The sequence below is a fragment of the Pecten maximus genome, chromosome 3, assembly GCF_902652985.1.
Source record: "Pecten maximus chromosome 3, xPecMax1.1, whole genome shotgun sequence".
Lineage (NCBI taxonomy): Eukaryota > Metazoa > Mollusca > Bivalvia > Pectinida > Pectinidae > Pecten > Pecten maximus.
In genome coordinates this window covers 10,828,170-10,839,542 of record NC_047017.1, presented here as the reverse complement: position 1 = coordinate 10,839,542, position 11,373 = coordinate 10,828,170, and the positions used below count along the sequence as shown (strand labels likewise).

General features: G+C 35.5%; 1 protein-coding gene across 1 annotated transcript; it reads right to left on the bottom strand.

The window, feature by feature from the left end:
• Nucleotides 1-9,002: 9,002 nt before the first annotated feature.
• Nucleotides 9,003-10,285, bottom strand: LOC117324610. The gene is made up of 2 exons (XM_033880532.1): nt 9,237-10,285; nt 9,003-9,024 (listed from the first exon to the last, which is right to left on the bottom strand). Exons 1-2 carry the CDS (start codon nt 10,283-10,285, stop codon nt 9,003-9,005), a joined length of 1,071 nt encoding a protein of 356 aa, XP_033736423.1.
• Between the last annotated feature and the right edge of the window lie 1,088 nt (nt 10,286-11,373).

The window sequence follows — 11,373 nt, the reverse complement described above, 5'->3', positions numbered from 1 at the left end:
AATCTTATCATTATACTCAACATCATACTAATCATCATCATAGTTATCATCAAAAATCTCATCATCATCATCATCATCGTCATAATATCATCATATTCATCATCATCATCATCATAATCAACATCATTGTAATCTTATCATCATGATAATCATCATCAGCTCATCGTAACCATAATATCATCATCATCATCATCATCATCATCATAAATTAAACAAGGAGATAAATACATAAAAAAAAACATACATACTCCTATACTTGTATATATATTCTGATAAACATATATTCACCCACCCACACACACACACACACATACATACATATTCAGTTTCCTGGTAGCCTGATCAATCCTGTCAAGGGCCCAGCTTCGGTGTTGGTCATATCAACTCTTGCCACGTCAACTGAGCCATCGGCACGATTAACCAGGCTCCACACTGATTACACCAACTACATCTAGCATTTACACACAAAACATACATACACATTCAAAACAATATCATACCCACATGTACCTGAGAGAGAGAGAGAGAGAGAGAGAGAGAGAGAGAGAGAGAGAGAGAGAGAGACTAGACAAGAGATCACAAAGGCATTTTGATAATTAACATTGATTCCAATTGTTATTTATTCAAGTGGTACCATAAACATATAAACTCCAGCATCCAGCAGCTCAAGTAGGGAGAAGTAGTTTACATACAAGCATACAAGGTACACATGTATATTTACATAAATAAATATACATATTGTACATGTATTATCATATATTGGCACACTAAATCAAAATTGTAAAGAAAATTAACTATCAGACAGTTCAATAAGTTTTTCCCATTTTTTCCATTCATTTTCACATTTCAGCTGTGCACCTTCACCTTTACTGTTGGCTATATACTTTTGAAATATGTAATGTTCTTTAATTGAATTGATTAAGGCATGAGGACTTAAGACTTTATGCAAGCATCTTGTTTTGTATATAAAAAAAACTTAATTATGATCAAAATTTCATTGTCTATTCTATTTAAAGGAGAATATCTATTATTTAAAAACACACCAAAAAGAAAACTTTGTTTATTGTATTGAAATGGGATATACAGCGCATCCAAAAGTGTCTCTATACTTTGCAAAAATCTCTGAGTTTCTCTACATTCCCATAATATATGAACGATAGTTTCTCTTTCACGATTACATAAATTACATATTGGATTATTTACTAATCCCACTTTGAATAAAAACGAATTTGTCGTTAAAATATTTTGAACTATCCTATACTGGAACCATTGTAATTTTGTGCTTTTCGTAACCTTGAACGGATTATTATATATATTGACCCAATTCAATTCAATATCTTCAAATGATTCTTCCCATTTTCTTCTACCAGTTGATATAAGAGCATTTTTTACCATAATATTATATAGATCCTTTGTCCCTTTGACACTTTTCATGAACAATAATATATTATTGGGAATAACTGGATATACTATTTTCGTGTGATTCTCAACATTCAGCCTCGTTAAAAGTACTTTGACAGCTGAGATTACACCCTGAAATTGAAGAAAGTTTGTATTGAGCTGATAGATCTCTTTAAATTCTTGAAATGTATAGAAGGAACTTGTACCAGGATCTTTTACCAAATCATTAATTATTGTTACACCTCTGTTATGCCAGGACTTGTAAAAGACTGTCTTCCCTCCAATAGTTATACTTTTATTATACCAAAGAGGTATTGTCAATGTACCTGTCAGCCTTTTTCTTTTTTCTTTCACCCCCTCAGCATCAATAAATTGTTTCCATGCTTTTAAAACATCTTTCCAGAATTTATTCTTACATATTGTTCGGCATTCCTCAATAAACTCGCTACCACATGTTGATAATTTTTGTATATCAGTGTGTGATTCAAAAATAATTTGCCATTTGCATGTTTTTTTTAGCAACCGCCTTACCCAGCTAAGTTTCAATGAATCAATAAATAGTTTTACATTTACCATTTTCAGACCCCCTTCATGATAATCTTGTGTTATAATATCTCTCTTTACTTTATCTACCTTACTATTCCATAAAAAGTTAAAAAGGATTGAGTTGAGCTCTTGAAGAAATTGTTCATTTGGATTAGGTAGAGAAATAAATAGATGGTTGAATTGAGATAACAAAAGAGACTTAATTAAGGCTATTCTCCCTATGGGTGTAAGTATTCTTCTACTCCATGTCTTTATCAGTGCTTTAAGTTTAATTAACTTTTTATCAAAATTTAGTTTGGGAATTACATGCAGGTTCACATCAAATTCAATTCCAAGCAATGTGAATTTTGTTCTTCCCCATTGTAAATTTAATTCCGGTAGGAAGGTATCATCACTGTAACTTTTGCTCCCTATCCAAACAACCTGTGTTTTATCAACATTAAGTTTTAACCCAGAGATGTTTGCAAAGGTGTTTAACTCAGTAATGGATTCCTTTAAAGATAATTCCGAGCCATTAAGTATAAGTGTGGTATCATCAGCATACTGCGAAATTAGAATGGGAAAATTGCCTACATCTATGCCCTTAATCTTTTTGTTATTTCTTAACCTGATTCCTAGAATTTCAACACATAAAATAAAAATATATGGGGAAATCGGGTCCCCTTGACGACAGCCTCTTTTGATATGAAGAAAAGGTGACAAATTCCCCCCCTGGTTCACAGTTGCAGTAATATTACTATTAAACAATTTAACCCACTTTTGTATGCCTGGCCCAAAATTAAAATATTTCAGAACTTTATTTACAAATTTCCACGACACAGAATCAAAGGCTTTTTCGAAATCTAACATGAGTAACATACCCGGAATATATTTTTCTTCAGCATACTGCATAATATCATAAACAAGTCTTGTATTCTCCCCAATATAGCGACCAGTAAGAAATCCTGTCTGATCTTCACATATTAATTTATCTAAAACATTTTTAATCCTACTTGCTATACATCCTGAGGCTATTTTATAAACTATATTTAGAAGGGTAATGGGTCGCCAATTTTTTAAAAACTGTCTGGGCTTATCTCCCTTAGGAATACATGTTATTACACCTTGTCTTTGGGTTACAGACAACATCTCCTTGATATATCCAAAATTTATAGACCTGACTATGAAAACCCCTAACTGTTTCCAAAAACATTTAAAAAATTCAGCTGTGAAACCATCTGTGCCAGGACTTTTATTATTTTTCATATTTTTCAAAGTTTTAGCTGCCTCGTCTACAGAAATCATCCCTTCCAAACTTCTAGCCTCAATGTTATCTAATTTTGGAACATCATACTTATCTAAATAATCTGTTAAGTCAATATCCTCTGTATCATAGTTATCATCATATAATTTTTCATAGTAAGAGTGAACCTCCTTGAGAATAGCACCCTGATCTGTTAATGTAACGTCATTGTCTTTTTCAATCCTAGGTATAATCTTAGATGTAAAATTCCTATTCTCTAGACTAAAAAAATATTTTGTTGGCCTTTCGCCTTCTACAAGCCATCTTGCCCTTGATCGAATAACACTGCCTTTAATTTTATTGACTCTAATGTTTTCTAATTCCTTTTTCTTACCCTCTAATTTTTCAATGTCTACCTGTTCTTGTTCTTCCAAATTTTGAATGGTCTTCATAAGATAATCCTCATTCTTATTTAGTTGTTTCTTTTTAAATGATGAATAAGAAATAGTTTTACCCCTAATTTCCATGAGCACAGTTTCAAAAAAAAGCTGGTCATTAATGACAAATTCAATATCTGTATCTGGAATATTACTAATATTATCCCTATTGTAGATTGGTAAACAATACTGACATTTTATATCTAGAATGACTTTTTTAATTAACTTGAGGTACTCTTCATCATATAGTAGTGAAGAATTGAATTTCCAGAGCCCCTTTCCTCGTTTGAAATCGTTAAACTTTAAATTAAGCACAGGGAAAGAATGATCAGATCTATATCCTGATTCGATTGTTGCATTAACTACACTTGGTAACAAATTATCATTATAATACCGGCCACGTACTATGTAGTAATTAATGACCCGTGACACGCGACTATTCAATGCAGCCCCATGCTGTGTTGATCTAACGGTACGGGTCATGGACGTAATTGTCGCAACAAAACTTATTTTGAAGTCATCACTGAGTAAAGGGTAAAAAGGTTAAGATTTTTGCGCTGCTCTACGAAATAAAGGCCTTAAATTTTAAACGTTAAAAACAACTGTTATCGGTAATGTACGAAAAGCAGTACTGCCGTCAATTATATATTTAAATGTATTTAAACTTTATAAGTGCGTTAACTATGTAGACAGTGTATTTGCACTTTTAATAAATACGTGTAATTAGAAATTACATTAAAAGTTAAGACTGTGCATTTTCTTGGTGTACATGTTGATCGTGAGCGTTAGTTAAATATTGAAGGAATTTACTTTTCATTATATTTTAGTAACCATAATTATTTGTTTACATCGTTCCTTTTTCAAAAGGTAATTAACAGTATATGAATTGATTAGTGATGCCAACTAACTCACTTTACATGTATAATTATTATATACGGACTTGGGGAGAAAATACGTATATTGCAGGCGTAATAAAGTTATTTCTTGTAGAATTCTTATAAACGTACTTTGGGAGAAAATACGTATATTTCGAGCATGATAAAGTTAATTTTTGTATAATTATTATATACGGACTTGGGGATAAAATACGTATATTGCAGGCGTAATAAAGTTATTTCTTGTAGAATTCTTATAAACGTACTTTGGGAGAAAATACGTATATTTCGAGCATAAAGTTAATTTTTGTATAATTATTATATACGGAATTGGGGATAAAATACGTATATTGCAGGCGTAATAAAGTTATTTCTTGTAGAATTCTTATAAACGGACTTCTGGAGAAAATACTGTACGTATATTTCAGGGGTAATAATGTTATTTCTTGTTTAATTCTTATAAACGTACTTTGGGAGAAAATAGGTGTATTTGTAATTCTTATATAACGTACATAGTTTTAAAGTTTGAGCAGTTCAATCACCAGTGACCATGCCTGCGGCAAGGTACCCGAGGTTGGCACGGCGCCACAGGACACTCACTAGTTAGCCTAGTACACACTGAAAGGTAAACAAAATCACGGGGCGTGCGAACACCTCGCGGGACACCCTGCAATGTAACTTTGACGGTACATTTATATAATATGCACTCGTGCAATCAAGGTCAACTTTTGCATGGTAATAGGCTCAATTTGCATTTGTATGATACAGAAAAAATAATTCTAAAATATCATTTAATGAGTTGCGGGGCGTGCAAAAACAATCACAGGACACTCATTCCTCACAGGACACTCGTATGTTTATGGCACCGTAACTTCGTGTTCACCGGTACATTTGTATAGTATGCATTCGTTATATCACAGTCAAATTTTACATGTTAATAGGTTAGATATTCATCTGTATGATACAGAAAAAATAATTCTAAAATATCATTTAATGAATTGCCGGGCGTGCAAAAACACTCACAGGACACTCATTCCTCACAGGTCACATTCCTCGCAGGACACTCGCAGTTTTATGGCACTGTTACTTCGTCTTCGCCGTTACATTTGCATGTTATGCACCCGTCCAATCAAAGTCAAATTTGCATGTTATTAGGTTTAATATTCATCTGTGTGATACAGAAAAAATAATTTTAAAATATCGTTTAATGAATTGCGGGGCGTGCGAAAACCTCACAGGACACTCGCATGTGCACTGCACCGTAACTATGTCGTTAAAAATGCATAATATGCACACGTCCAATCAAAGTCAAATTTCGCATGTTAATGGGTTCGATGTTCATCTGTATGATACAGAAAAAAATATTTTAAAATATCACTTAACGAATTGCGGGACGTGAAAAAACTCTCACAGGACACTCATTCCTCACAGGACACTCATTAGGCACACACCGAGCCCCTGGCAGTTTGCCGACAGGATCGATAAACATTCCATCACCTTATACTGTAATTAACTATCAATAGGATGATCTCTAGCCCAGATATAGAATATAGAATAGAGAGTAGAAGATAACAGAAATAAAACATACCAAGAATGGTCAAATTTAGGTACCACTGCAGACTCACGCATTCACACAGCCGAGCAAAGTTTACCAAGGCGAATCAGCGGAAGCAACAAACAAACCGGAAGTAGTACACTAGTATTGGAAAGGGAGATAAAAAGTGTAAATTATCCGGAATTACAGCCGTAGGAAAAGAAACGAGTTAAATTTGAAATATAATTTAACTGTTGCAAGATAACAACTCACATTTTTTGAACATTCATTAGAAAGAGAGGATAACTTTCGTAGTAGAGACAATTATATGTATAAAAATAATTATAATAATAATAATAAATATATATATATATACAATTGTATACTGTATGTATCATGACTTACCAGTTCACACGAATTGTCCATACACAATCCACACTTTTAATCCAGTACTGGGAAAACACACACACATAAGAATAACTTTACTATGAAAACACTAGACCCGCTTAAATGTTGACAGGTGTCCGATCGATAGACCAGAGAAGTCAATCCCTGGTGGTACTTTGTGTACCTAAAGTTACTTATCGATCATGCGGCACAAAAAAGTATACGATAAATATGAGAACAGACAGATCTATATGTGTTCATGTAAAAACGGCCTAATCAAAAAGTCCCATCCTGAAATTGCTATCGTCAGCGAGATACTGGTCAGTCAATTCTGTATCATACCGTAGCCTGCGTTTCTTATCGTTGTTTAAGATAACAAAAAGTTTTCCGTCTATGCTGTAGGTATGTTTGACACTTTTAAGTCTGTAAGCCTCCTTCAGAATTTCTTGGTTTCTCTTGGTGAGCATCCCATATTCCGGTAAAGGTAGATAAACTTGGCAAAATATACAGAGCAAAAAACACTCAACTATCCAGGTCCGGTACTGACCTTGACCTTCCTTCAACATTATCTTAATAAAAGGCGTGATAGATTTATGGTCAGTATTATAATAATGACTGGCTGTAACTCTTTGGTTACATTACTCCAGTGTTATAATAATGACTGGCTGTAACTCTTTGGTTACATTACTCCAGTGTTATAATAATGACTGGCTGTAACTCTTTGGTTACATTGTTCCAGTGTTATAATAATAACCGGCTGTAACTCTTTGGTTACATTACTCCAGTTATATTTTATTTTTCTTCAACTAAACATAAAAACAACTTCCGGTGATGGATGGACACAAATTACGGAACAATAAACATACTAACATAAAAAGATGATATTGATTAATTCCGGATACACACTTGATGGTTGATAATATATATACCATATATATAACAATATCCCCATCACCACATGTGGTACCCGTCACTATGTTTTTTTGTATGGTATTCGGCGTTATATGTTATTTCTTGTCAAGTAAAAACTTTTATGTAAGCAGTAAGATAGGGACACAATCTCAGTAAGGAAATTGTAACACGTGTCATTATAAACTATTCCACTGTCTCCGCTGGATATCAAACCAATCAATCAATCAATAAAATATTTTATTATAGTGTCACATGTTAAAATATACACATATCAATTACAACTTTTCAAAATACATTAAACTATATCAACATCCAGCCATTACTGGCTTATGAGACACTTTGTGTCATTAAAACTATATTTCATCAAATACACAGGGACATGCATCTAAAAATATTACATAGACTAAAAGCATAGAATACTACTAATATACATGTACATTTGAATAGATAAGAAGACGCATTATTTTAAAAACACTCTTCTTCTACGAAGCATTAAAAATATTGTTTTACCTAATAAATACTGAATATCTGAATTATCCATTAATAAATTAAACTTGTTATTGATATCACATTCTTTAAAATTTTCGCAGACGCTTTCCATAGAATGAAAAAGATTAAGTCTTAGATCGCTGTACATAGGACATTCACACAAAAAGTGAATTTCATTTTCTACATTGTTTGTACAAAATACACAAAATCGTTCGTTTAAAGGAGTTTGAGGTATACTGAAACGACCAGTCTCGATCCTTAAAGGAGCACTTCCACAACGTAACTTGGTTAGAACGCTACGGTAAGGTCTAGGCATGTACTGTTTAGCATAATGTTCTGGTTTGCGGTCTTTCTTAAACTTCCGGTAAGTCCGTAACTTATTACCGTACACAATACCACGATCGTTCCAAATTTGTCCGAACCAGTCACTTTCGTCTTTTTGTTGAACTTTAAGTTTAATGGCGTTTACAGTGTGATAAGTGGGTCTGACGGCAGATTCCAATAAGTTTTCGATACTGTATTTTTTCCCGAGTTTCACTACCCGCGCGTCCCACGAATCACGCCTTCGCATGGACCAGTTGTGAATCTTTCTTAGTAACTTGTCAGGGTTAGCAGACTTCACACGACAGTAGAACCTGAACACTTCAATCCTCTGTTTGCTAAGGGTAGACAACCAGCCCATGTCACCAATGACGCCGGCGTTTGACGTATTCTTTGTCGCTCCAAGAAACACCTTGATTGCTCTGTTTTGGACGTTGTTGATTTCTCTACGTTCAGCCTGACCCCAAATTGCAGAGCAATACAGTAGCACTGGCTGTACTAGACTTTCATAAAGTTTTGTGAATACAGAGTACGTCATTCCACCGGCACGGTAAAACTTTGAAATAAGAAGTCCAAGGGCTCGACTTGCAGATTTTGATAGTTCTTGCACTGCTAGCTTCATATCAGCATGTTCGTCAAACCAGAGGCCTAAATATTTATATCGATCCATGCGTTCCAAAGAATGGCCGTTACAATTAAATGCATACTGGGTAGCAGGTAAGCTCCGAGGTCTAAAATGTACTATCTTTGTCTTCCCAGAATTCACGGATAACCGCCAGCGTGCGCACCATGATGACACTATGTTCAAAAGCGATTGTAACTTGTCTTCTGATGACGTCATTAGCACAATATCGTCAGCGTAAAAAAGGCAACTAAGACTAACGCCGTCTATGTCGATTCCTTCACCAGAGGAGTTCAGCTCCTCAATTAAATCGTTTATATACAGCGTGAATAGCGTCGGTGAGGCTAAACATCCTTGTTTTACGCCACGGGACACAGATAGCCAATCCGTATGTAAGTTGTTAACACGTACGCAACAGGTGACGCCGTTATAAAGTGCGAACACAGCGTTATACAAGGGGCCCTTTATTCCCGATTGTAAAAGCTTATACCATAAGCATTCCCTGTCGACCGTGTCAAATGCTTTACGTAGGTCTATGAAACACGAGTACGTCGATTTTTTGGCATTTATGCGGTTCTTTACAACACTATAAAGCGAGTAGACATGATCTTGACAACTTCTGTCCTTGCGAAATCCGTTCTGCGCGTCATGAAGGATGTTATGTTTCTCTAGCCAAGAGGAAAGACGACGATTGAGGATGTCGCAATACACCTTGCATGGAACGGATAACAATGTAATACCACGATATGTAAGTGGGTTTCCTGGCTCCGTACTGTTCGGCTTCACAATCGGGTTAATAATTCCCTGTTTCCATTTATCCGGCACAACTCCGTGGGTAAAACAATGACTAATCAGAGAAAACATTATGTCAACACACGTATCATTTTTCAATGCTTCCGCCGGTATACTGTCGATTCCCGCAGCTTTACCGATCTTAGCACGACATATAGCGTCCATAATCTCTTGGCGTTGAATTGGCGCGTTAAGCTCAGATATATTAAAATCATGCTTTATCGGAACAGTATCATTAGCGATACGCTCTTTCACCGTTCGGAAGTGTTCCTCATTATATGAAGTACTGTCCTCGCTGTCCGTCGCGTAAAGGCTTTCGTAATCAAATCGCCAGCGTTCCAGAACAGCATTTGTATCATTTACGGTGTTTCCGTCGGGATCCTTGACTTTTAGTGGTATTGGCGCGATCCGTTCATTTACAATTCCAATTTTTCCAATATCTCGCCAGAAATCCCTAGAATTTGGCTGTTCAAGTTTTTTCTGCAATTCCTTCACCTGTGTAGCTTGAAACTGGCGTTTAATTTGTCTATGAAGTTTATCAAACCCTTTACGTTCCATACAGAATTCAAGTTTAAGTTGGCGTTTTTGTGATTTCTGATTATCAACACATTTAAGCCATCTACGTTCCTTCTCACATACAGAGTTCCATCTCACTTGCAATTCATTGTTCCAATAAGGCTTATACAACGATTTATTGTTAGCGTGTACTTTGGTTTGGTTTTTCACTCCCATTCCAGCAGAATCCATATTGTTATGCAAAAAATCAACAAACTCATCGTACGCCGTATTTACGTCAGACCTGGTACTCAGGTGATCTTCCAAGCGTTGAATAGTCGCGTTTATGCTTGCTAAATGCTGAAATCCGACAAGAAAATCATTTGTGATTTTGTTTGCGTTAAAACGTTTGTGAGTGTCCGGTACGGCGTTGACGTCGTTTACGGGAATCGTGTCATTGTTATCCACACCTTTTGGTAGGTTCACGGTACAATCCAACAATGAGTGGTCTGGATATGATGTCGGTACGGATATATCAACGTTGCCGATAACGCCGGACATTGTCATAACTTTGAAATCCGTAAAACAGTCGAGTTGGTCATGTGGTACGATCATATAGTCTACTACCGATCGTCCTCTTGTAGACACACACGTAAAGTTATTTTCGCTTACATTGTATCGGCCATTTAACATACACATATTTGAGTTAACGCAAAAATCTATTAGATGGTCACCGTAGGAATTAACGACGGTATCGATGACATCTCTGTGTTGAACACAATCTACTCCTTCGATATAGTCGGAAAGATCACCAGACCTTGCATTAAAATCACCACAAATGAAAACCAATCCTTCATTTTGGTAACATTTAAGATAACAAAAAGTTTTCCGTCTATGCTGTAGGTATGTTTGACACTTTTAAGTCTGTAAGCCTCCTTCAGAATTTCTTGGTTTCTCTTGGTGAGGTCCTCGAAAATCACCTGTTTCTTTCTCCTGAGTCTTCGTCGATTTTTGATGATCTCTGCCTTTTTCCTCCGGTGGGTAAACTTACAGATAACTGTTCTTGGTCTGTCCCTGCTGAATCGTCCAAGCCGGTGAGCAATGTCTATGTCCTTTTCACTAAGTTCAACATCGAGGGAATCTCTGACAAATTTCACAATTTTACCTACACAGTCCTCTACCGATTCTCGTTCTTTTCCGTCGTCAAGGCATACTATTCGAATCGAATTTTTTCTTCCTTGCTGTTCCAGATCGTTTAACTTGTAATCCATGGATGCGTTGAACTTTTCGGTTTCTCGTACATGGTCTACAAGTGTTTCTACTTTGTTCTTCAGCACTTT

Coding starts and splice junctions, on each gene's coding strand:
- LOC117324610 (XM_033880532.1), bottom strand. CDS start 10,285: ATGGATTCTGCTGGAATGGGAGTGAAAAACCAAACCAAAGTACACGCT. Junction 9,025..9,236: donor GTCGACAGGGAATGCTTATG/GTATAAGCTTTT, acceptor CCTCTGGTGAAG/GAATCGACATAGACGGCGTT.